Source organism: Asterias rubens, chromosome 2, assembly GCF_902459465.1.
Source record: "Asterias rubens chromosome 2, eAstRub1.3, whole genome shotgun sequence".
NCBI lineage: Eukaryota > Metazoa > Echinodermata > Asteroidea > Forcipulatida > Asteriidae > Asterias > Asterias rubens.
The window spans coordinates 4,428,284-4,456,211 of NC_047063.1; the positions used below are offsets into that span (position 1 = coordinate 4,428,284).

A 27,928-nucleotide genomic window follows, 5' to 3' on the forward strand; every position below is an offset into this window, starting at 1 on the left:
GTTGCCTAAAGCTGTTAATGTCTTTATAGACTTAATTATTGTAAATAATTATAAATTTGTAATATTTTCATGGCCAAGGATATTGGAATTGAAGGCCTTCGGGCTACAGTTTTTTCCTTTTCAATACCATGTCCCTTGCTTTTGTTTTGTTTTCGATTGTATTTTGTATGTGTTTTTATGCTGAATAAATAATAATCATAATAAAATTACTCTCTAAATGCTTTATACAACCAAATTTGAGGAGTGGTTACCGAACATGTACCTTTCCCTTTCAGATGGTCTCTGCCTCTGGGCTGATTTACTTGTATCAGCCCTGGTGGTATCTCACTTCCATATAGTATGTACACAAGGATCATTCTCGATGTAGTCTTCCAACTCCTGGTGACTGAGACCAGTCTTACAGCAGATCTCATCAAAGTTCAGGTGGCCACTTATATACCTAGGAAAAATAAAAAGAGGATATTAAAGTAACGTGACAGAATTGGCAAGAAACAAAAATCGTGAAGATCACAGATTTACATAAAACTTACACGGTCTTATGATGATGTTAGTTGAAAACATCCCTTGAAATATTTCTGTCTGATATGTCATATTTGATGAGATATAAATAATCTAACTTCGCGTTTGGAGTTTATCGCTCAGTGAGCGTTTTATTAATTTTCTTTTTGGCATCGATGCAATGCAAAATTTGTAATCGGTTTTTCACTATTCTCTCGTGACCCCAAAGGCCGATCGATCTCAAACTTCTACAGGTTTGTCAGTTTATGCATATGGTGGTTTACATAAAGTGCTTACACTACCAGCAACTGTTGTGTCAGCAAAAAAACAATTGTAAATGTTCTCTTAACAAAAAGTTCCTCATCTGCTTTTACAAGATATGCAAAGAAACAGGATACCTAAGTTAAGATAGAAATTAATTTATTATGTAAAAAATATTTGACTAATAAGCTAACTGTGTACATCTAAAATCACCTCAAATAAAGAGAGATTTGACAAAAGCACATGTAAATTATTAAATCACAAATATAAAATATATAGGCCATCTGAGATTACCTAAATTATCGCAAATTACCTAATAAATAAAGAGAGAAATTGGTTGAAAGCTTTTAAAGTCAACAATATACACCTGGTCAGCCTGTGTAAACCTTTGTTCTAAAACAACCTGAACAAAAACAAAATAATTGACGGAGAAGCATGCAAACACATGTTGAAAAGATAAAACAAATCATTTCTGTTCATCGCAAATTGGAGACACAGAAATCACATGAACATGCGAGAAAGCAAATCCAGCAATCTGGTGTCCATTTTAGGAGATATAAAAGACGTATGACGAGTAACTCATCCTAACTCAAGATAAGACTAGTCATAAAGACACTGGAAACTATTGGTAATTGTCAAAGACCAGTCTTCTCACTTGGTGGATCTCAACAATTGCAAACACACTGAGAAACAACACATATTTTTATATATTTCTCAGAAAACGTTTGCTGGAGAGACCCCTCAAAGAGTCTGCTAACCAAAGCAAACCAGAGCAAGGGTTCCCAGTTCAAGTCCAAAACCACATCCAAAATAAGACATGAGTGAATTTCTCTCAAGTTGCAGTCAGGTACAGACAAGTTGGTATAGTATAGTTGTGGACTATGCAATATCTTCTTTCAATGTTTAGTCATGAAATTGGAGAACATTTATAATGAAGTTGTTATCTGTTCCATTCACCACAAGATTGCATCCATAGTGTTATATATAAGAACTAGAGGGCACAACGCGCAGGCGGCCATTTTCAAAGTTGAACAAACAGGCATTGCTTAGCGTGTGTTTGTGCGGCCATTTTGTAAGTTGACAAAACAGCATCGCGTCAGCGTTAAATAAACACAAACTCCAACGTGTGCTTCGTATTCACCGCGCATGCAGAATGGCGCGCGTGTCTCATTGCGATCCCGTAGCATTTGTGCAAGAAGCATCACCAGTGCGCCCTCTAGTTCTTATATGTAACTCTATGATTGCATCTTATAACGATGATGCTGCATAAAAAGGCTCATTGCTGGCGCAAGTACAGACCAACAAAAGTATTGAATAACCAAGTTTGTTGCTTCGCTACTTTAGATTGACTGGGCTTCCCCAGAGCCTTAGCCGAATGCACTTTATGACTTGCAAGAGGATTTGTAATACAATAGCAAGGGTGATCGTTCAAAATCAGGAGAAAAACATTGTGTTTCAAACTTGCATTGCCAGGCAATTTGAATAAGCTTTACAAAAACAAATCCAAGCTTAAAGGCAGTTAACACTATTGGTAATTGTCAAAGACTAGCCTTCACGGTTGGTGTATCTCAACATATGCATAGAATAACAAACCTGTGAAAATTTGAGCTCAATCAGTCATCAAACTTGCGAGATAATAATGAAAGAAAAAAACACCCTTGTCACACGAAGTTGTGTGCGTGTTTGGATGGTTGATTTCGAGACCTCAAATTCTAAATCCGAGTTCTCAAAATCAAATTCCAGGAAAATTACTTCATTCTCAAAAACTATGTCACTGCAGAGGGAGCCGTTTCTCACAATGTTTTATACCCTCAATCTCTCCCTATTACTCGTCACCAAGCAAGGTTTTATGCTGACAATTATTTTGAGTAATTACCAATAGTGTCCACTGCCTTTATGTGACTATTTTTGAAATGTGATCATCCATTTTATTGACACGTTTTGATTAAAATGGCTTTTGTAACATGATTCTTGAACGCTCGGCAGGACAGCTGCCGCTCATCAATGGTTGGCTTTTCTCGGATAAACTAAAAATAGCTGTGGTAGTTTGGTGAGCCCTGATCTAAGATAATACCTGTCTAGTGGTTGGGTCTGAGTCCGGGGATGTTCACCCCGTCTGGGTACTCGCACTGGATACTGATGAAGACGTCGGATTAACCCTCGAAGTAGACCAAACTGTATCAAATGTCTGTCCATAGAAATGAAAACACCACCAAAAACAAAACATTAAATTATGCAGGAACATTTGTTGTTGCAACAGTTTGCATTGGGGAAAAACAACATTATATGACCCACGTAGTTCATTATCATTTGATTAGTGGAACAAGCGCCAAATGTCATCACCAGTTTTGCCCTGTATCTCACTGCCGCGATGCTGACTGTCCTATATGAAAATAAATATAGGACAGTGTATACTGATTCTCAGTGTTGTTCCCCCAAGAATTAGTGCCAAGTATTCTTCCAAAGAAGGCAAGGTCGTGTCTACACGGAATCCTCCACATTGTTTATAAGTTTTTAATAAAAAAATAAAATAAAAAAAACAAGTTTCTGTGTCTATTTTGTATTTTTGTTAACACTATTTCAAATGAGGATCTCGGCATGAGTTATTTAAAACACATATTGAATGCATTTCATTCGTGCATTGACAAAGAATATACTAACTCCATGAAATCTGGCTTCCATTTCACTCGGCTTTGCCTCATGAAATGGAGTACTTCAGATTTCACTGAGTGATATACTATGCGACAAAGCACTCATACACTACCAATACTTGTAGAATGTGTTTGATTTTTTGCAGTACAAGATGCAGGCATGATATTTCGTCCACATAAAAAAGTAGGAAAATTGTCATGAGTAAAAGGACCAACTGAAAGACACTGGACACTATTGGTAATTGTCAAAGACCAGTCTTCGCACTTGGTGTATCTCAAAAGAGGCTTTCCACTCCAACATTGGAACAATGAGGGACAGAAAAATAACTAACCTCTCATCAATATTCAAAGCCCTGGGGTCAAATCGTAGGCACAGGTCCTTAACACTGATATCGGAGCGCAAACTTCCATACAGATGCATAATGGACCTGATGGTTGGTGCGTCTGCCTTTTCTGCAGATAGGAAAAACATCTGATATGAACATCTGGACTTGGCGCAATCTTTATAAACTTGCCAACAAGAACTTTATGTCAACACTTTCTTAGGCCTGTTAACTACTACAATGTCAAACTTAAAATATTTAGGCCTATATTATTGTTTTTATAATCATCAATAAATTATTGTTCGTATATTTGTAATTATTATCCTTTATTCTGTATATTCTGTACAAGTTCTAAACTTGTGCAAGGAGCTATTCAGCAATCAACATGGACACAAAATCAACTCAGATTACTCAAGGCGAGATGAGGATAAACTTGTTCTTGCAGAGTCGTGGCCTTGCAATAACCTAGCCCATTGATAATAATAATAATAATTTAATAATAATTTATTGAACTTATTATTGCGCTCTGTCCAGGACCAGCCTGTTCGAGAGCGCGTAACAATTTAACACAATTCCAGTTTAAAAAAAAATATAATTATGAAACTATAAAAAAGTAATCCATATTAAAACAATCAAAAGCGGGTAAGTCCTTAAGGCAACAACCTGTCAGTTTCAACCAGCCATTAAAACCCTTTTAACCCAGATGTACTTTTCAAGGGGGGTACTGTTAAATAAAATCCAGAAGAGTAGGCCTACACTAACCTAGTTAAGCTATTGAACAACACAAAATACATTTAAAAACCTGCGGGAGGAAAATAAGAGAAACGATTAACAAAGGAAACATGCATCTGAATAACAACAGAGCCCAAAATGGGAGGAATGAAATGTGGTTATAAATAGTGAAAATGCACTGATATCAAATTTTCAAAGCAAAGATACATGACAATGTGAAAACACAAGGTGTACATGTACATACAATAATAATACAAAATGTTCAATGCAACGAGGTCACAAATAGGTAAGAATGCACTGAAACATATCAAAATGTTACAAAGATTTGCAAATTGCAAACAAAGAAAAATCACAATGTGAAAACACAAGAAATAGAGCAACAATCGAAACACATGTTCATACAAATGTAATGCAATTTTCTCTGCGGAAACATATATTCGGGGGGGAGCCCGCAAAAGATAATAACCATGGAAGGAATGCAATGAGGTCTTAAAAATAGAGAATATGCACCGAAATATATAAATACACATGTATGCTACAATGATTTGCACAGACACAGACAAATCACAATGAGAACATACAAGAAATAGAGCAATAATCAAAACACATATATTCATACAATTGTAATGCAAACTTCTCTGTAGAAATATATATATTCAGTGAGCCCGCAAAAGATATAGCAGGAAGAAAATTAGGAGAAATGCAATGAGGTCATAAAAAGTTAAATGCACTGAAATATTTCAAAATGTTGCAACGATTTGCCCCCCAAAAAAAATCACAATGTGAAAATACAAGAAATAGAGCAATAGTCAAAAGAAATGTTCCATTCTAATGCAATCTTGTTAGTTTTCAGTGGGAACAATGCATGGAGGCACCAATATATAGCAGCCATTGAATAAATGCAATGAGTTCATAAATAGTTCAAAATGCACTGACACATTTCAAAATGTTGCCACGATTTGCAACAAAGAAAAATCACAATGTGAAAATACAAGAAACAGAGCAATATTCAAAACACATATATTCATACAATTGTAATGCAAACTTCTCTTTTGAAATATATATATTCAGTGAGCCCGCAAAAGATATAGCAGGAAGAAAATTAGGAGAAATGCAATGAGGTCATACATAGTTAAATGCACTGAAATATTTCAAAATGTTGCCACGATTTGCAACAAAGAAAAATCACAATGAGAAATACAAGAAATAGAACAACATTCAAAAGAAATGCAATCTTGTTAGTTTTCAGTGGAGGCAGCAATGTATAGCAGCCAATGAATAAATGCAATGAGTTCATAAACAGTTCAAAATGCACTGAAACGTTTCAAAATGTTGCCACGATTTACAACAAAGAAAAATCACAATGAGAAAATACAAGAAATAGAGCAATAATCAAAACACATGTTCATACAGTTGTAATGCACACTTCCCTGTTGAAAAAAAAATCTACATCAATGGAGCTTGCAATAGATATAATAGCAGTAAGACAGATCATACAAGTTGGGAGAAATGCAATGGATGTCATAAAAATGCACTGAAATATGTATACAAATTAAAAAATTACTTGCAACAATGAAAATCACAAAGTGAAAGTACAACAAATAGAGCAATAATCACAACACATTCACAATTCTAATGCAAACTTCACTGTGTAAATATATACATTCAGAGAGCATGCAATAAATTTAGCAGCAAGACTGTTCTTACGAGAAAAATCCTACGCACAAAGTAGAGAGTGTCACAGTAGGTTACTGCAAATTGTATATCGACACTCCACTTCCTGCGAATGCGAAGCAAAATTTGACGCCACAGATTCGCAATGAATAATTCTCAACAGTTGTACTGTGTTTAGCTCCTGCGAAACATTCGCTGCGTGAACAGCCATGTGATTTGACAAATGGTTACGCTTTTGCAGTGAATTCGAACCGGTGTTACTGAAAGCCTTACTGAGATTACATCTCCTCCATCATGCAAAGTTTTGAATCCTTCAAGGAATATTTTTGCTTACCATTTCTTCTCACTTAGTTCGAACCGGGACTATATCTCTATATCTCTATCTCTATATCTCTACCTCTGTTTTGAATCCTACAGGGAATACTTTTGCTTACCATTTCTTCTCACATACTTTAAACATTCCTCCTGCAGTTCTTTGTCTTCCACTACTTTATTGATATCCGGTTGGGTGATGTACACATTTGAATACTGAAACAAAATGCACAAAAAGGCTATAAAGTGATTTAGATTATTAGGCAATGCGCCTGCAAAAGAAAATGCAAGTAGTTTATTTTCCTAGGTTACCAACAGATGTTTCTTATTTATTATTCATAAACACCTCAGACAGTTTCGCTATTCCTATTGGTGGAGAGCGCGTCACGTGGGGGTATTTAAACCTTTGATAATGACCAGTGTTTATAACCGGTTGTGAGCGAAGACTCCACGCTAGTCTCGATGCAAGACGTTTATTGTTACGGGCGATGCAGGCGCTGTCGGTGAGTTAGCCGCGCTGTGTGTGAAAGGAAAACCAGCGAATATGCACCAAGTTTATACGCGCATGCGTATGATCGGAAAACACACGCGTACAGACGTCGTACATGTACATGTAACATGTATACTGAACATACCATGGAGGTGGAAACATACAGAGCTCAAGCACTCGGAAACGGATAAGTTTTACAGAGTTTCTTACTGCATTACGCCTTTTAACCAAAAAGGTATTTATGAATGGGACTAAAAGGGTAGCTACTAGTTCTTTCACGGCTGTTTAAAACCTTGCATGGTCGAATTGCCGTGCGTGTCACCGACAATTCGACCATGCCTGTTTTAAACGGCCATGAAAGAACTAGTAGCTACCCTATTATACCCTTGTTTATTTATGTTATTTATTTATTCTGATTGTGATTAGTGAAGCCAAGAATCTGAGAAAACATATTGCAAAATCCTTATACAGGGTGTCTCAAAAAAACATGGCTGCCGAATAAAAAATATACGATTCTGGGGAAAAAGATTTGTGTGTATGGATAGCTAATGGTCTCAACTTTCATATGACACCATAAAGTCTGAAAATAATTCATGGCTACGTGAGCACTGCTCACTTTTATGAAGGGTTGAAAATAAGGCTGCGCAGGAATAAGCCTTCCAATTTGAGAGCTTACAAAATTGAGGGTTATGTAATAAATTCATGCTCAAATTTTATGGTTTATTAAACCATTTTTTTTATATTCATAAGTGAACAGGAATTGCATTTTTGTTCTTGTAGCATAGTAACTTTCCCTGGTAGACTCAGTGGTGTCTTCATGTGAGTCGCGATGGGGTGATGGTACATGTAGCAATTTCCATGTTACAAACTGTGTTTTTTTTTTTTTTACATCTGTGACTTTGAATAAAACCTTCATCCCGCATTTCAGTTATTATAAGATGAGTTAAACATTTCATTGGTTTTTCTTAATAATCAGATGGGGATTATGTACAAAGATTATTCAATAATATGTTTTTTTGAAAACAGGAATGTCAAAGATGTTGGCTACTTATTCTTCAGATTACCCATTGACCTGAAGTAGCCGAAATCTTGGATTGAATTGTGTAAACTACAACGAACCTTGCCTCTCACAAAGGGAAGGCTAATTCCTGTGCAGCCTTATTTACAACCCGTCACAAAAGTGAGCATCGCTCACACAATCATGAATTATTTTCAGACTTTATGGTGTCATGTGAAAATTGAGACCATAAGCTATCCATACACCTAAACCTTTTCCTTCAGAATCATATACTTTTCATTCGGCAGCCATTTCAAAAGTGTATAGTTTTTTTTTTAGACACACGGTATAAGATACTAGAGAGAAGGTGAATTGAACAAAAATGTGCAAAGACTTACCTGAAATATAGGAACAATTGTGATCACTCGGTAGTACCTGTAAAACAATTGAGACATGTTCGAAAAAACATGAGTGTGGATGAAAACTTACAGTAATAATAACAGTTTTTTTAAAGCATCAAATTACCAAAGGCCCTGAAGAAAGAATAGGGAAAAGACAGAACAAAGATAAAGACGACCAGCTACGAAGAGGGAAAAAGGTGGGTTTTGAGAGCACATTTTGAACATCACTCGAATGAATTTGAAAATAAACCAATAAAGCACAAGGGAAGTAACTAGGTAAATTTAAATACATGTACTTTAAGGTTGAAAAAAGACAAATTCACCACAGCAGATTAACATCCAAGTGCTCTACCAACTGAGGTACATGTTTCATCAAATAAATTAAAGGTAGCATTAAACTTTACTTGGTAATGAGTAATGGGGAGAGGTTGATAGAATAAAACATTGTGAGAAACGGCTCCCTCTAAATTTGAATTCATTAGACTATGGAGACAGTATGTCACATAAATCGGGGAAACTTGTGCGTAGTTAAGTACATGTACCGAGAGACAATAAAAACCCATACTTAATTCTGAATGGATGTGTATGTCAGAATGGTATCAGGGTTTGCTCATCTGGAGGTTGCTATACAAAAGCTTGCCCCGCACCATTTGACACAGTAACTGTCTCTATAGTCTGAGGAATTCAAATGTATGCGTTAACTTGTGACTAAGCAAGTCATTGTACCAGACATTATTTAAGTCTAACTCGCAAAGGGCTTATTCAAGCAGGTCAAAAAACTAGCAATGAATTAGATCATCTACGCAACCAATAATAAGAATTGTATGGACTACACGTCAACTTTGACATGCTACACGTATAACACGAAAAAGCATTTGAATGATGCGACTTTTGACTTCTCTTCTTAACAAGTTTATGCAACAAGAACTGCACTCAAACCGCTAACTGTGTTTCAACAGAGGGCGCTTCATTTGAGGCAACCAAAGGGCACGTGATCTAGAAGTGTAGGCACTTATTGGGTTGTGTTTCTTGAGACCTGCTGCATCGATTTTGTGGTACCAAAATATATCAAAACCATTAATCCAAGTATAAATCTTGAAAATACAGACTGTTGGCTTTCATTTGTTTTTGTGCCATGTACATTGTATTTCAATTTGTTGATGTCAATGCATGGAGTAATATTATAAGAACTAGAGGGCGCACTAGTGATGCTGTGTGCCATTTTGTAAGATGACTGTTGTATGCATGTTGAATATGAAGAAGACCTACACATCGGTGTGAATGATAAATAAACGCTATGCAATGCTGTTTATCAACTTACAAAATGGCTGCATTTGCGCATGCTGGGTTGCGCATAAAGGCCAGTGCGCCCTCTAGCTCCTATATATAACTCTTTATGACAAGTCCACACTTCCTTTCGAATTGCCAAATAATTCTTACAGCATGTTTTGGAGACAGATCTTGACGAGGTTAATGTCCACGTCAGCTTCAGCGGCGATCCTCTGTACATGGTTGACTCCATCAATGAATGGCAAGATCTATAAAGACAAACAATTCAAACTGGTCAGGTCTTGTTCCATTCCGTTTTGAAATTTTGGGGCTTAGTCTGGTTTTTGTCAACGTAATGCTGATTCAAAAAAGAGACAAACAAATTATTGTATCAGTATAAACCACAAGGGAAACTGACTGGGTAAACCTTGAAATGATTTTTGGGGTTGAACAAAGAATTGACTAGAGTGGGATTCGAACCAATGACCTCTGGATTAACGTGCCGGCGTAATACCAACTGAGCTATCTAGCCCTACATGTATGTTGGCAGTGTCAACATAGGGCTAGATAGCTCAGTTGGTATTGCGCCGGCACGTTAATCCAGAGGTCGTTGGTTCGAATCCCACTCTAATCAATTCTTTGTTTAACCCCAAAAATCAAAAAATTTATTGTGTGACAATTACCTACTTTATACATGTATATATAAAAAACAAGCCTGATGCCTTTTAATATTTGAGTGAGAAATTATCTCTTTCTTAACACGGTCGGCAATTTATTTGACTCCCATAAATTGCCGACCGTGTTAGTTCGCAAAGTAAAAGGAAAACCACCAACTTCGAGGCAAATGTGTGTGGATCATTGTATTCTACTTTTAAAAAATCTTTCTAACCATATGTACATGTATTTAATAACAAACGGTTACAAACGCTTTTCAAAGACAAACTCGACCAATCCAAGGCAACGTGTTCCTTTAACATTCAAACAATTTGTAACATCCTACACATATTATTAAGTGTAGCTTAACTGGTTGATACTGGTGTAGTACAGGGCAGGGCCCAATTTCATAAAGCTGATTAGCAACAAACTTTGCTTAGCATGAAATTTCTTCCTTGATAAAAACAGGATTACCAACCAAATTTCCATTTGTTGCATATTGCTCGTTACAGGTATTCAGCTGTCGTTTGCGTATACTGAAAATCACGTGGAAATTTGGTTGGTAATCCTGTTTTTATCAAGGAAGAAACTTCATAATAAGGACATTTTTGTGCTTAGCAGCTCTATGAAATTGGGCCCTGGTCTGCACGGCTTTTAGCTCCAAAATTTTCCTGAACCAGAAAATTTGTTGCAAGACAATGAACCAAAATGAGGTCAATGTATGGTACACTGGTTGCTACAGGTAAATTACATTGGTTGCTTTGGGATGAAGTTTTTTTCAAGTTTTTGTAGCTTTATGGTTAAAAATAACACATATCAATGCACTCTATAGCATTTTAATGTACTATTTATATATATTTAGTTTGCGGTGACACCACGTGTGTATCTACTTGCTAGGTAGAGTTTGTTCTTTAGAGAACTGTCTTGCTTGATTCTACTGCCGCGGAGTAGATCATCGGAGGTTCAGGAGACTTCTCAGTTCTGAAAAGAACTGTCCTGCTTTTAACTATTACCAGGGCGGATGGTATAGACAATAGACTTGGACTACCACTTTAGCTTATAGGATCATAATTAACTGTTCTGCCGCGGAGTCAGTTCTGGTTTGGTCTCAACGTTTCGACTAGCTTGCTCTAGTCATCTTCAGGAGACTCCTTAGTAGTCCCAGCCTATTTCTATACCATCCGCCCTGGTAATAGTTCAAAGCAGGACAGTTCTTGACAGAACTGAGAAGTCTCCTGAACCTCCGATGATCTACTCCGCGGCAGTAGAATAAAGCAAGACAGTTCTCTAAAGAACAAACTCTACCTGGCAAGTAGATACACACATGGTGTTACCGCAAACTAAATATTGATACCTCACCATGCAATGCCTCAAATCCTATAATGTACTATTTATTGAGAATATGTTGTCATACGCTTACTGACCTGCTGTGTAGTAAGATCCCACTGACTGGAATCATACGACTCCTTGTCCGTCAAGAACATCGGTACATGATGTTCCAGTACAGGAGGCGGGTCTTTGGTTGGAGAAACAATCTTCAAGTGTATGGTGTTGGATTCATCTGCAAGAGTAAAACACCACAATGTTCGGGGGCGAGTCACGTCATTGCTCACAAAAAAGTCTGAAACTGGGGCACAAAATTCTAAGGTTTGTTTAAAATGATGGCATTTCAACCTTTTTGTAAACCAAGCAGTTATAGATTCAGATGAACTTTGGGGAACAGTATCCGCAGCACAACATAAGTAGACCAAACAGTAGCATAAAAAATGTAAACGTGGCGGCAACATTTTAAAGCTTGGCGATGATTCTAAAGCTAGGCACGCTCCGCAGAAAGCGTGGCGGGGCGCCACATCTTTTCTATAGGTTGGAGAGCATAGCTACAGAGAAATTTGGTGCTTGCACGTACATAGTACAGGGAGAATGGTGATCGTAAGCGCAGAGTTTGGCGCTGAGCAGAGCCATAAAATTGGGCCCAGGTGACAGGGTTACACGCACTATTGCCATTTGCTAACCAGGGCCCAATTTCATAGCACTGCTTAACGGTAAGCATATGTTCATGATATACTGTAGCAGAAGCTATTGCGAAACATTCACCATGGATTTTGGATTTGCAATGTGACCTCATTCATTTTTCGTACAATAAGCACCAGAAGGTTAACATGCACTTTCGTGTGCTTACGGTTAGCAGCACTACGAAATGGAAGTTGCACAGTAAGCACAAATTTGGTCGTTAAGCAGGGCCACATTTCATGGAGCTGCTAAATGGCCGATGTTGTGCTTACTGGGCATAGTTAATTGGACCATTCCATCTTTCAACCAAACAAAAATATTCTCACCATTGCACTCATCAGTGCTGGGCGAATAGTGAATTTTTGATATTCGGATACCGCTGGCCAACTATCCGAAATTAACCGGATATTCGAATAGTTTTTTTTGCCGCTAGAGGGCGCTATTTAAAAAAAAAAAACGTTTTTTTTACAAAATATTTGTTTTACCGCTAGAGGGCGCTGTTCGTTTGTGAATGAGATCTTATGGGCGGATTGATATTAGTTTTAGACAGTGTCACTCGGTTCATTCATAAAAATAACCGGATCTAATTTAAAGATGGCGATTTGCTTTTTCTTTTGATCGTGATAGACTCTACGTGAAAGAAAACTTTCGTAATCTTTGAACAAATAACAACAGAAATGTCATTGTTTTAACTCTTCACCGAGGTGAGCATAGTTAAATACTTAATTTATGCTGTTTTATGCTGTCTTAATAGAAGTTTCATAAGGATTCAGACAAAACATTCCTATCAGTTGTCGCCCGACGTCCGCGGATATTCGGATATTAAAGAATATCCGGTTACTTGGTTGTAATTACAGAACTATACGGTTTATTAATAGGTATTCGCACCCATTGCGGATATCCGGTTAAGAAAAAAAAGGCATTCGCGGTTACGGATAGGAAACCCTTTTCGCCATTAACCGGATATTCGAATAATTCGCCCAGGCCTAGCACTCATATACATTCATTACTTGTGTATCAGTGTATGTATAGAATCTAAACCATTATACATGTAGATGGTAATTTGCATTGGGGATAAAGAACATTAATTTTGTTTTTACCCATATACATGTACACCGATGTGTTACAGGTAGCACTGTATTTACCAAGTTCTGTGAAAACAAATTGTTATACCTCGGTAACCAACTGTAAAGTTTGATTGATCGAGAACCAATCATGTGACGCGCAACAAAAATGCATGTTACATCGCTCGGCGGGCCGGGTAACATAAAAAGTGATGTACACCGGTGTACATCACCTTGATCGTTCCCAGCGTTGGTCGATTTCCAGCGCTGTGTACGAAACAACCGCGGGTTCGAGGGAATTGTTTCTTGTTCGTCTGCTTATTAAACAATGAATAGACCGTCGTAATAAAGTTTGAAGATGACAACAGAACTTCGAGAAGAGGAATAACAATTAAACAAAGGTATAACAAACAATTGTTGCACGCTGTGACTGGGGTCCATGGGTTTTGTACACCCGAGAGGGGAAATGGCACCCGAGGCGAAGCCGAGGGTGCCATTTCCCCTTGAGGGTGTACAAAACGCCATGGACCCCGTCACAGCGTGCAACAATTGTATAATGTACCATGGCTGAGTGATGTTCACCAGTATACATTACCTTGATCGTTCCCACCGTTGGTTGATTTTCAGTGCTTAGTACGAAACAACCACGGGTTCGAGGGAATAGTGCAAAATTGTTTTGAACTAGGTAATAATGTTTAAGGATGACAACAGAACTTCGAGAAGAGGAATAATAAAGTTCACAAGGTACACTATAACAAAACAATTGTTGCACGCTGTGATTGGGGTCCATGGGTTTTGTATACCCGAGGGGGAAAATGGCACCCTCAGCTTCGCCTAGGGTGCCATTTCCCCCTCGGGTGTACAAAACCCATGGACCCCAATCACAGCGTGCAACAATTGTATAATGTCCACCTATTGGATCGTTGCGATACCAGCTGCTAATATATAGGATTCAAACTGCCTATAGCTATCGGGCTACATGTATCCCTGTGGTCTAGTTGGTAAGACACTGCTCTAGAATTGCAAGTGTCGTGGGTCCGAATCCCACCCGAGAAACATGCCTGTGATTTTCTTTCACAGAGGTCGGGAAAGTACTGAGTAAACAGTGCTAACAGACGCTGGTGTATGTAGCAGATGTGAGAGTCATTGGAAACAAAAGAGTCTGAAACTTGGATACAAACTCTGTGGTAGGTTTTTTTAAATGATGGCATTGCCACCTTTTGGTAACCCTCGGATTTACAGATTCCAAGGAGCTTTCAGGAACATTGCATACTCCCCACCAGGGAGTTGAGATGGTTTAAGGAGTGAATTAAGGCCCAGTGACCAGGGGTAATAATGTGAAGCGCTTTGGGACGCCCTCCAGGTGTGAAAAGCGCTATATAAAAACGGGTTATTATTATTATTATTATTGTCCGCAGCATGATACAAGCAGACTAAAGAACAGGATTTCTTTGAATTTCAACAAAAAAAATTGTTTGGTTTTCTTCATCAGGCCGACAGAAAAAGTCTGAATTCAGATAAAAGTCTTTAAAAATCTCATCCCTGATATGGGTAAAAACCAAGCCACTATACTTACTGATAGGAATGGAGCATTTGCCGTGTTGGTTAAGCTGTGACAGAAGGTCGGTCAGGATGCCCAGTAACCGATTCTTACTCTCCTCCTTCGACAGGAAGCCGCATTCCAACTAGCGTGAGTAAACAACAAAAATTAATATTCTTTATCCCCGATGCAAATTTAACATCTCTTATATCGTTGCGGTACCCGCTGCCAAAACATAGGATTCAAACTGCCTCTAGCTACCAGGCAACCTCGGTAGTCTAGTTGGTAAGACACTGCTCTAGAATTGCAAGGGTCGTGGGTTGGAATCCCACCCGAGTAACATGCCTGTGATATTTCTTCACAGGACTCGGGAAAGTACTGAGTATACAGTGCTAACACACATCGGTGTATGGGTAAAAAAACAAAAATTAATATTCTTTATCCCCGATGCAAATTAAACATCTCTTATACAGAAAAATGTTCTTAATCATATGTGTATTCCACAGGTTGGCAAGAAAATTAGGCAGCCAGCTTACACCTTCACTATTGATTTACACTGCTACGTCATTACTTTTCATACAGTAGGCCTAAGCATCTGATGGTTAGCATGCCTTTTTTGTGTGCTTACAGTTTAGCAGTGCTATAAAATGGAAATCGCACAGTAAGCACAAAATCTGCTGTTTAGCAGCTCTATGAAATTGGGCCCACATGATTTTCATACGTACCTCTAATGTTATTAGGTAGCTAGCTAGTTTCTTGACAAGCGGCTCATAGCAGGCAGTGTTGGTTGATGCATCGCAGACGAAGCAAAGGTTGAAGAGAAGAGCATTGCGAGAGTATTTGGCATTCTGAATACCGACTGGACACCCAATGATCTTATGGCCGGGAGCATTTCTGTGTGGATCAAACAAAACAGAAGAAACAAGATAGCCAGTTAGATTGGGATATATATTCTCAATGTTCTTATTAGAGCCAAGTGGGAAGCGAGAAGACAAAGAAGGAAGTATTAGTTCTAGATGTGGGAGGAAAACCCCGAGAGAGTTATGCCAGGGAAAACCCACAGAGGCGAGAAGACAAAGAAGGAAGTATTAGTTCTAGATGTGGGAGGAAAACCCAAGAGAGTTATGCCAGGGAAAACCCACAGAGGCGAGAAGACAAAGAAGGAAGTATTAGTTCTAGATGTGGGAGGAAAACCCGAGAGAGTTATGCCAGGGAAAACCCACAGAGTCAAGCAGGGACTGAAAAACCAATTTACATAGTGCTCCTGGTGTGATTTGTAATAATAATTAGGAGAGGGGGGGCTAATCATCCTTACTCGCAGCTAAAAGCTGAATTGTGAAGGACGCGTCTACAGCGTGTTCGAGAAGCAGGCATACAAGGGTGCCAGCCACATCAACCCATTAGGACAACGGAGAACAACTAAAGATCAAAAGTGTTTGATTTTTCCTGAGGGAGGAAAACCCTCGTGGCACAGCAGAGAACCAACGCACAACTTAAGTCACATATGGCCTCGGCCGGGAATCGAACCGGGGTCACCTTGGTGAGAGGCGAGCGCTTTATGCACAAGAACCGGGGTGAGTCAAGCAGGGACTGAAAATCCAATCCGCCTAGTGCTCCTGGTAGATTTGAACCGGGTGTAAGAGGTGACAGGAAGGCACAGCAAGACACCACTACCGCAACCTGACCTGAGTTATTAGAGCACTTGATAAATCCAGAACTTGAAGGGTTTCAATCCTGCTCTTATCAGTTTTTCTGTGTCCACCAAAAATGTATTTATATGCACCCAATGAGTCCGTTTCCATTGCAGTTTATTTATTTACTTGACAAAGCCCGACATGAATTAAGGCCCGTTTATAGGTGGAAATCTTGACGCGCAGTCCTAAAAAAACACAGTTTATACATGTAGTCATCGATGAGGCATATTAACTGTGTTTTTTTATGATCGCCTCATCAAGATTTCCATCGCGCAACCATCGCCCGACCGACTATAACCCGGCCTTTAAGCCTGGTTCATACTTGGTGTGAGTTGTGAACTATTTAAGTATTTAAGTAGTAGTGAATGTTTTTTGCGACACAATGGACCGATCCGGCCTACCAATCAAACTGTGCGCATTCACCCATTTGACCAATCACAGCAATGTTTGTGGTCGGACAACCTCGGTCATGCGTGCGCGTATATTTAGCACGCGCGGCAGAATCATGCAGAATGTCATTGGGAGTGTTCGTACACGTGTCTTACTCACGTGTGCGGTGGGCGGAGCTTAGTGGAAAGCCGGAACGGTCCATTGGAGAGCAGCAGACCTTTGTTTTTGAGGAGCGCGATCGCGCTTGCGCTCCTACCGCGCTCCTGGGGCTGTAATCAGGTGCGCGATCGACAGCGCTCCTCCTCGATCATTTACGGTGTATTTTATTTATAACATAAAAGCAGAATACACGCCAGTCGTTGTTACTTTGCGTGCGACAATAAATAAAAGAAACATTGAACGCTACAGGTCGCTTTGGAACGATGCACTAGCGTGATATTAAACGTCCTCTATTGGTAAAATCTACACGAACCAGCAATAAACGCATTGAGACAAGACTAAACGTGTCATGTTGGAGTTTTGGCGCATTTCCAGGCGGCGCAAATGCGAGGGCGAAGCGCATACCGTCGGCGTACGTAGCTCAATGAACATCTGTTGTGCAATCTCGAGATTGAGCAGCGCAATTACAGATTGCTAGCTTTACAAACTCGTAGCCAGGTACATTATTACTACACGACGTACACACACACTACTAGATCAACCATGGATCAACGACGTATTTTCTCGTAAGAAAATGTGTATTTTCTAATGCTTTATATCAAATGTTAAAACATTTTAGAAAAAAGGAAACATAAAACCTTAAAATCGTGCGGTATTTTGTCACACGGGATTGGGATCGGGGTTGTTTTATTTTATTTTGTCTGTAAATTTTATTTGTGTACGTCCGATCCGACCTGACCATTTAGTAATCATAAACTGAGTATGCTAGTCAAACAAATTGAGCTCCTGGACAATCTTAAGAGAGTGATTGTTTAGGAGCTCAAATTGAGCTCCTGAGTATTCTCAGGAGAGCGATTAAAAGAGCTCCTTCTATTTCTATAAACGAAGGTCTGGAGCAGTGCATACAACCCTGGCAAAGTTCACACTATTGCCCTGGTAGGGCAGGGGAACAAACTGTAAGACCTTGGCCAAGTATCTTCTACTTTCCTGGCTAGTGGGGCATGCTTTTTTGCACACCCCTGGTACTACAATTGATACTGGCATTTATTGATAACAGAGCTAGACCTGATACTTATAGACAGTGGACACTATTGGTAATCAAAGACCAGTCTTCCCACTTGGTGTATCTCAACATATGCATTAAATTACAAACCTGTGAAAATTTGAGCTCAATTGGTCGTTGAAGTTGCGAGATATTCATGAGAAAAAAAATACCCTTGTCACACTAAGTTGTGTGCTTGCTTTAAGATGGTTGATTTCAAGACCTCAAATTCTAAATCTAAGATTTAAAAATCAAATTTGTGGAAAATTACTTCTTTCTCGAAAACTACATCACTTCAGAGGGAGCCGTTTCTCACAGTGTGTTATACTATCAACCTCTCCCTATAACTGGTTACAAAGTAAGGTTTATGCTAACAAATATTTTGAGTAATTACCAATAGTGTCCACCGCCTTTAGGAGGCAACGGGGACCTGGTCATTGCCTTGGTGTACCTTGAGATGTTCCACTAGAAATTTACAATTTCCTCGTGGAGATGCCCTCCACCAACAGACCGCACCACCCTCGTAAACTCCTGATTATCACAAGCCCCACCCAGCCATATGACAGTTCCCTGTTTCCCAGAACTGTCAAACTTTGGAACACGCTCCCAGTTGTAGTGTTGGTCGCCCCAACCTGAGAGGCCTCCAGGGGAGGAGTTGCATCAAGCCTATAAGCAGCAGCCCAGTTTTTACTTGCACTATGTCTAGTTCCCAGCACCAATTGAGTTCCAGTTGGTTTGTCTTCAGCAATTACAGTTCTCCAAATAAAAAACTACTGTTAAGAAAACTTTAAAAAGTGATCTTTTACAAAGAAATACTAACAAAGAAGATAGTTGATTGATACTTACATCGTAATAAGCTTGTTCTGTAGTTCTGGTTTAGTGATGATGTAGACATGCAATGTGTCAAATAATTCTCTGGAAACAAAGTCTTCAGGAACCTGTACACACAGAACAATAGAATAAATCAAAAAAGTGCTGGGCAAATAGTGAAATTGTTTTATTCGGATACCGCTGGCCAACTATCCGAAATTAACCTGATATTCAAATAGTTTTTTGGTTTTTTTTTTTGCCGCTAGAGGGTGCTGTGCGTTTGTGAATAAGATCTTATGGGCAGATTGATATCAGTTTTAGATAGTGTCACTCAGTTCATTCATAAAAATAACCGGATCTAATTTAAAGATGGCGTTTTGCTTTTTCTTTTGATCGTGATTGACTCTTTGTGAAGGAAAACTTTGTTTTAACTCTTCACGGAGGTGACCGGAGTAAAATACTTAATTTATGCTGTTTTATGCTGTCTTAATAGAAGTTTCATAAGGATTCAGACAAAACATTCCTTATTCGGATATTAAAGAGTATCCGGTTACTTGGTTGTAATTACAGAACTATCCGGTTTATAAATAGCTATTCGCGCCCTATGCGGATATCCGGTTAAGAAAAAAAAGGCATTCGCGGTTACGGATAGGAAAACCTATTCGCCATTAACCGGATATTCAAATAATTCGCCCAGGCCTAAATCAAAACAATAATTAAAAATATGGCTTTGTGCAACCATTGCTGCGAACACTTCAACAGTTGTTACCTTGCTTTTATTGAAAGGCAGTGGACACTATTGTTAATTACTCAAAATAATTATCATCATAAAACCTTTCTTGATTACGAGTAATGGGGAGAGGTTGATAGTATAAAACATTGTGAGAAACAGCTTCCTCTAAAGTGACGTAGTTTTCGAGAAAGAAGTAATTTTCCACGAATTTGATTTCGAGACCTCAAGTTTAGAATTTGAGGTCTCGAAATCAAGCATCAGATACACACAACTTTGTGTGACAAGGGTGTTTTTTTCTTTCATTATTATCTCGCAAATTCAACGACCAATTGAGCTCAAATTTTCTTAGGTTTGTTATTTTATGTTGAGATACACCAAGTAAGAAGACCAGTCTTTGACAATTGCAAATAGTGTCCACTATCTTTAACTGCTATAATAAAAACTTTTGCAGAATTATAAAGAAATTATGTCATTAAAGGAAAAATGCAGCTCGATTTATATTTTCAATAAAAATAAATAAACCCCAGCCACTATCCAGGCAGAATGCAGGCCTGGTATACGGAGATGGGTTGTAATTAGGGGCCTACGCGTCATTGACTTACATCTTTGATGTATTTTAATGCGTTTTGAAGAAAAAAATTCTCCACAAATAGGCCTAAATTTCTGCAAAAAAATGATGCAGGACCTGCACTACCTTGTAACACCCCTTTCACAGAATGGTCTAGTCCGAGTTGGCCGCGGCTTGGCAGTTGGTCGATCTAGTAGGCTGGTGCCCGCGTATACAGCGCTTGGTGACCAAAAATATAAAGCGTTGAGCATATTGAGAATTAAAAAATGGCCATGCGGCAGAAAAACAACAGTGAGTACCGAGCAGAAAATTTCATTTTTTGAAGATGTTTCTTAATTTCACTCTTGAAAAAAGGCAATGCAAGCATGATGAATGTATATTGAGTGTGTGGGAAAAGTTTTGGTTGTGTAGGACAAAGGAAACTTCAGTTATAATGGCTGGCTAATGGTCGTAAAAAATTTCATCTATCAACGCCGATTTTAAAAGCGTATAGCGTTAAGGAGGCACAAAATATTAGACCCCTATTTTAATAAGGCTCACAGGGGAGCCTTATATGATTATAATTTCTAGAAGTAGCTGTAGTGTACGTGTACTAATGCACTGCCTTTAAGAGGAGGTTCTGATAACAGGAGGAAAACGGCCCAGTTTGTCGGACCTCCATAATACAAAGGGAGTCCACTTAGAAAAATAAACAGAGGTGAGATGCAAAACTATATTTTATTTACGACTGTGTGTGGTGAGTGTACTGTGACTATGTGACAAACCTTCTTTATTTAAGTTTAATCTTAAAAATAAATAAACACGAAAGTTAAAACATTCATAAATCAATAATTAAAAATAACTCCATATCCAATTCCAATCCTTTAAAAAAAATACATGTATACTCCATAAATTTATAAAAATAAAATAACAATAACAAACAGACTAACTCAAATCGTCACCGGTCCCACGAAGTGACACGAATGTCAAAAAGTAAGCCTTTTCGGATTTTTTTTTTTTTACATATTCCGTTAGGGTTGAAGGAAATCTTCATTCTCATTGAGTTTAAAAGTCAAAAAAAGTGTTGCCATGGTATTTAAAGGTTTTACGTTTTGTAACATACATGTCGAAAACCGCTGTTTGCGTTTTCACGAACTGACACCAAGATAACTGTCACTTCGTGAAAACGGCGCGCGCCCACCCGGCGGTTTCACGAAGTGACACAAACTGAACTCATCCCCAAATCTGATCGAACCCTCACGCTGCAAAATGCGCATTATGTTCGTCTTCGTGGGGACAAGAGCTGCGCGCATGTGCATTGTCCGCTTGACAACAACACAGATCACATGGAAGGCTTGGCAGGCTGTAACGTGTTGTGTATGGTGATTTTAGTAAGTACTGAACGATGTTTTGTTTTACTTTTTGTAAATTAACGAGTGAAAATAAGTCTTGAAACAAACGTAAAAGTACCCTTTATAATTTATAGACCATTGTACTTCATTCAGTGGTAAGATTAAAACAGCCTAATATAGAAATACCAGCAATTAGAAGTATGCCTTCGTTCGTGAGTCGTAAAACTCGTAGACTCGTACGCATAACTCATGCATCGTACATTTTGTGTACATGTAACTTACTGCATACGGTATGCAGGCAGCAAACATGCAATAAAATGTTTGTGTTACTAGTTTATTACAGCAGGACAGTGTTGTTGTATGTGTTTCCATACTTCCTTCCTCCACGATGTTCCTCTATATTTATGCACTAGTAGTAGTAATAATAGTATGGTGTCCATACATTATTAAAAATCATGCCAATAACTTTTTATGATAAATGATGTCTGATGAAACTGACAGCTCTATTTTGCCCTTTTTAATTAATTTAATGTTGGCTTGGTTGGGGGATTCGAACCTACATGATTATGACATGAGTTAACCCCACTTTCTTCAATAACTAGTTTCTAGTGTGGACCCTCCTACAGTAATATAGTGTACAGTAGTAGAAAACTAGTCGGTAGTCTGTCATCAGAAGATAATATAGTTAGCTGCGCTTGTTCAAAAAATTTGTAGTACTTAGGTTTGTCATTAATATCACTCAATTGCATTGATAAATTGTGGAAACCTTTGATGATTCAATTCCATTTTTTAATTTAATTTAGTAAGGCATAACAGTAACACTAACAGTTTAATTTGTTTTGTAATTATTTTTGTATAGGTTCTGCAAAGTGCACAGATGTAATACTACACACGGAATGGCTTCACTTTACATCCCCCAAAAGGTACGTTAATAATGTTTTAAGACGTTACTTTACCTTCGTTATGAATATGACTTTTATTGCAGTGTCAGTTATTCATTCCATTTAATACTGTCAACATTTTTTTCACATTAAATTTACAAATGTTAATGTTTTCTCCTGTATTCCAAAATGGACTAGTGTCCAGTCTTTAATAATTGTGGACATAGGTAACTGTAGGTTGTACAAGGGTGTACCTTTATATTTAATTCAAGTGAAATGACAAACTTACACAGTAAACCCTTAATTATTTTTATTTTTGTGAATTTGTTTTGTTATTCAGGTTTAATTTCCGCAGACCTTGGTCTTGGTCTTGGATCTTGATTAGTCGTGAGTTTTGGGCCCAGCAGATATAAGGACTTCATGGAATTTAGCGGAGACAAACCGAAGATGAGTACTTCATAAGAGCACGAGGGCAAAACAATAACTTATACAGGTTTGTAACCATGACATTGGCTGCATGTCTATTACATGTACATAACTGTTGACTTCAGTTTGTGGATTTACAACAGCTGAATGGTCTTATTTTGAAAACAAACCCCCCGACTTAACTATGTGAACAGAAATTAAAAGCCAGTGTGTGTTTTACACTGTTTACTGACTATTATATGAAAGCACACAGGAACACGTAAAACAATGATATCGTTTTTCACTCGTGATAGGTTTTGCATACATTTTAAAATGTTGTTTGTCGAGTATTCATATTTTCTTGTTTTTCTGTTTTAATGTGTCTGATTGCAGTTAAACAAGTACAGCCCATCGAGACGACCCCCATCTTCCAGCCACCTGTGGGCAGCTTGCTCAATATTTATGGACTGATATAAACCACAATCGCTTTTCTTTTCTTCTGAACACAATCTAGTTTGCCTGTTCAGTGTGCTACCACTGAGTTAGGGGGTACTTCCTGGGTCTATCCTGGCTCTCCAACCTTTCGCAATCTTTATTAGCAAACTACATGGCAATTATTGATGACTGACACAAAGGGAAACTTATTTATATTCAGCTCTTTATCAAAATAAAGTAAGTGTGTGGTTGAAAAACTGACTAGTTTTAAATAATGTCCAAGACAACTTGTATATAGAAAGATTTAACAGTAATACATACAGTTACCCAAACCCATAAACATTAACTGTGATATTATCCCAGATGTTAAAAAGTAAGTTAAGATTATACAATAGACTCTGGCGATAATCTCGATTTCACAGTGCAAATAGAATGATCAGCATAAAACTTTACTTGTTCAGGAGAACAAGACCCTTATTAAAATAAGTAAAGCTTTTAACTGCCTGCCAACTGTTTGTGATTTATTTTGTAAATTCTGCTCGTTTCATTTGCATTTCAAACTACTTTTTTTATTCAATTAATTTTCTATGAAATCTTGTTTTTTATGTCAAATTATTATTTTGTTTTATCATTAAACTAAGGTTGTTATAATTATGAGTGCATGAATGAAATGAAGGAATGTTTCATATGTATTTAACAAGTGATTTTTGTTTGAGGTGGTAATAATGTAACATGCTAGAAACAGATATTGATAAGTCATGAAAATCATCATTTTTCGAAGCATTCCTCATTCTGCACCAAAGACAAAATTGTATGGCTCTCTCTTATAGCTAAGATTGATCTTAGGTGCGAGTCAATCGTGAATACTGAGCAAAGTGTGACATAACTATGAATAATAAATGATTTAATATAATTTGTTAAAAACCAGTGAGGCACTTCGTATGAAGCTCTTTATAAATGTATAGTTTATTATGGTGATTAGTAATATTATCATTATTAGTAGATGTGAAACATGCCTAGTGGCAAAACAATCTAGTATGAAGGTCTGCTGCAGTTTCATGAAAACAGATGAGTGTGAGAACATGCTTACAAGTATGTTTTTTAATTAGTAATTAATTTGTCAGTTCTTCACCAAAACTCAGTGTGATATTTGTGTATGGTTTAATAAGCCAACATCTTGAAAATATAAAAAGTTTAACTTGTAACTGTCTTCGGGATAAACTTAATTGATTATTTAACAATTTTTTCCAATCCTAATATAATATTTATTCTATGATTAATTTGTTGTTTATCCAATAAAAAAACTCTCAGAAGCACAGCATTGTGTAGCTTGAAATGACTTTGAGAAGTGTGTTTGTTTCATTATTTATTTAACAATTGAATTGATTCACTTTTATTAAACTATGTCTAAAAAATAGTACATTCAATAATTCATGAAAATATTTGTTATAATCATAAAACTATACTTTTATCATTGTTTTTAGTGAATTTGAGAGAAAAGGTATTTTTAAGGTAGCGGGTACCAGTTTTTACGATGGTGATCGGCGTAACATACCATTGTGATTACGCATATCTTAGCGTTTTCACGAAGTGACACCAACTGCGCGTACATGTAAGGATCCGGGTTTCGCGTTTTCACGAAGTGACACATCTTTCAGAGCCAATGACGCTTTATTTAACCAAAAATATAGCAAAATTATGAGACAAATAAGTATATTGGCTCATATTACTTGGAGTATGTGTTGAAATTATAATGATGCGACTAAAAAAAGGAATAAAAAAACGTTTTTTAAAAGTGTTTGTCTTTCAAACTATACTTTTATCATTATGTTTAATGACTTTAAGAGAAAAACTATTTTTAGCGCAGCGGGTACCAGTTTTTACGATGGTGTTCGGCGCAATATGCTATTGGGTTACGCGCATCTTCGCGGTTTCACGAAGTGACACCAACTGCACGCGCATGTCAGAATCCTGGATTCGCGTTTTCACGAAGTGACACCAACTGCGCGCGAATGTCAGAATCCGGGTTTCGCGTTTTCACGAAGTGACACGAATCTTTCAGAGCCAATAACGCTTTAATTAAACAGAAATTAAGCTAAATAATGAGATAAATAGGTATTCTGACTCATACGCTTCAAGTTCGTGTTAAAATTTTAATGATGCGACTATAAAATGCAATTAAAAAACAGTTTTTAAAAAGTGCATGTCGTTCAAAGTCGTTTTTCTCATAATTGTTAGTTTCCCTCCTTTTGACATTCGTGTCACTTCGTGGGACCGCTGACGAAATGGAGTAGAATGATGATATGCCCTATAAATTTATATGTATTCAACGTCGAGGAATCAAGTCCAAATCAAACATGTTGTGAGATGGAAGGAGCTTTTTGTCCAAAATAAAAAAAAGCCCCGCCCACGTGGCCGGCTTGACAGCATGACTCCCGAGTGGACAGGTCAGCGGCTTGGTCAGCTGGCCGGCCGCGAGACTGGGAGGTAGCAAGTTGCAACTTAAAATACGTAACCCTCCATCCCCCGACGGCCTAAGCTAGTAGTAGTAGTATGTTAGCATCAGTAAGCGGTTATACATGATATAATAAGTATGCTTACTTGGTATGTGATTTTATGCCCGGCTGTTGGGTGAAATTCACTGAAGAAAATGCACTTTAACTTTCCACTGCCTCCCATGTTTCTGCTGCACTGACATGTTTTTGAACCCGTCTACTATCGAAGTAATTAGTAACCGCTTCATTCTGGCGTCTGGGTACGCGACTGCGCCTCAACATTTTTTTTTACTGGCTTCAGCTCGCCGTTGATGGCGCTATTTCATTTGTGATGGAGACCGATGTTATTGCTGATGCAGCAAAACTGGTTCACCTAAACTTCAAGGGTAAAAAGGGACATTTTCAGCAGCTTTGTTCATTTTTCAGCATGGCAGCACACTTACTGGCTATTGGTTTCATCTCCTACATGATTTACCTGGCTTGGCCTTTCTCAAGTAAGTAGAATGTCCAAGTTTTTGCCTGTCAATTGTCATGCCTGTGTCGGGTGTGTGTGTTTTGACTTTGTTTATTTATAGTATTTGTTATATATCCTATCAATTGCTCTCCTCTATTGAGAAAGAAATGCCTCTTGTGAGTTTTACGTGTTTGTATGCAGGTCTATGACTGAGTAGAGTTATCACATCTTTGAGTAGTTGCGATAATGTAATCCTCCTGCCGACGGCAGGAGGGGACGCGTAACGAGGGGCTCGTTATCACAACTTATCTTTGAGAGGCCATTTTGTTAAATTGGGCATTTCCAATGGATAAGGTTTCTGAAAATGTAACATCTATTCATTGTGTGTCGAAACATAGCTAACATAACAGTTGTGTACATTAACGAGTAGTCCAGCATTTGCAAAAGTTTCTGTATGGCGCCACCACTTTTTCATTCGAAATATAGTATCTAATTTACCTGATTGATATATCCCTTTTTGTAAAAATGAGTGAAAAAGTGGTGGCGCCATACGGAAAGTTATCCCAGCATTTGAACACAATGTTGTGTGTGAAATTAGTGTATTCTGCTGGCTCCACTGTGAATCCTGATTTCAAATTCCTAGTTGAGCTCTCTATTTTTCTGTTTATGTTTCACATTCAGGTCTATTTTCATGGCACCCAGTACTCATGTCCATTGCGGTAAGTTATCCATAACAAACACTTTTTAATGCAAAAAAACACAGCTTCATCTAATTTTCATGGCCTGATTTTAGGCACGGTATGTTGCTGGCTGATGTCTGATTTTGTTTACCCCTTGAAAAATAAGAAAAAATTTGATTAAATAGTCCGGAAAAAAGCTAAAACATACACCATTTGTAAATGTAGGTTTTACTGTGGATCCCAGGTCAATTTATTTTCAGCATTGGGCTTGTAAACTCAAATATGGTGGCGTGATGACCTTAATTCATAAGGTCCATAGTGAGTTAATGATAAAAATAGAATAAATACCTGTCATAATTATTTGTATGATATGTTGTTTTCATTCCAGTTTGCTTTCCTGATGACAGAAGCCATCCTTTTCTTCTCCCCGGACAGCAACCTTGTCCCTAAAGCCGTCCGCAAAACCAAAGTCACCTACCACTGGATCACCAATACGACGGCCGTCCTGTGCGCCATAGCGGGCCTCGTAATAATCGTCCTCAATAAAGAAATGAACGGCTACCCGCACTTGAAGAGCTGGCATGGGATATTGGGCGTTAGCACCGTGGCGTACGCCTGCATCCAAGCCTGCGCCGGAACGACCCTCCTCTACCCTGCGTTGACAGCTAAGATGTTTAAACTGGCCGATCTGAAGCTATACCATGCCACCTCAGGCTTGGTGCTGTTCACTCTAGCCTGTGTGACTCTAGTCTTGGGCCTTTGCACCAGCTGGTTCACCAGCAACGCTCATGAAACAGCCTGGTATATCTGTATCGGAATCGTGGCCTGGATTTCTCTAGTCATCATGAACCAGGTTACCCAGGCGTACTTACCGAAGTCTCTTAAGAAAGCCTCACAGCAGTATTGATGTTGAACGACGACCATCAACAAAGACGCTAAGAACTGTTTGATGAGGAAGCTGTTTGATGAAGAATG

At 38.2% G+C, this 27,928-nt stretch overlaps 2 protein-coding genes and 1 long non-coding RNA gene across 3 annotated transcripts; 2 read left to right on the forward strand and 1 right to left on the reverse strand.

Annotated features, from left to right (window-relative positions):
* Window positions 1-129: 129 nt before the first annotated feature.
* On the reverse strand, window positions 130-26,103 carry LOC117303470 (GATOR complex protein NPRL2-like). Its single transcript, XM_033787691.1, has 11 exons — window positions 25,926-26,103; window positions 19,008-19,099; window positions 15,602-15,770; window positions 14,913-15,021; window positions 11,687-11,823; window positions 9,780-9,877; window positions 8,337-8,373; window positions 6,574-6,667; window positions 3,743-3,863; window positions 2,834-2,947; window positions 130-439 (listed from the first exon to the last, which is right to left on the reverse strand). Exons 1-11 carry the CDS (start codon window positions 26,001-26,003, stop codon window positions 325-327), a joined length of 1,164 nt encoding a protein of 387 aa, XP_033643582.1. The 5' UTR covers window positions 26,004-26,103; the 3' UTR covers window positions 130-324.
* On the forward strand, window positions 21,206-23,276 carry LOC117303489. Its single transcript, XR_004520509.1, has 3 exons — window positions 21,206-21,642; window positions 22,463-22,526; window positions 22,825-23,276. It is a non-coding gene; the product is annotated as an uncharacterized LOC117303489 (long non-coding RNA).
* Window positions 26,095-27,885, forward strand: LOC117303480 (cytochrome b561 domain-containing protein 2-like). The gene is made up of 3 exons (XM_033787702.1): window positions 26,095-26,313; window positions 26,955-26,992; window positions 27,342-27,885. Exons 1-3 carry the CDS (start codon window positions 26,151-26,153, stop codon window positions 27,858-27,860), a joined length of 720 nt encoding a protein of 239 aa, XP_033643593.1. The 5' UTR covers window positions 26,095-26,150; the 3' UTR covers window positions 27,861-27,885.
* Window positions 27,886-27,928: the final 43 nt, after the last annotated feature.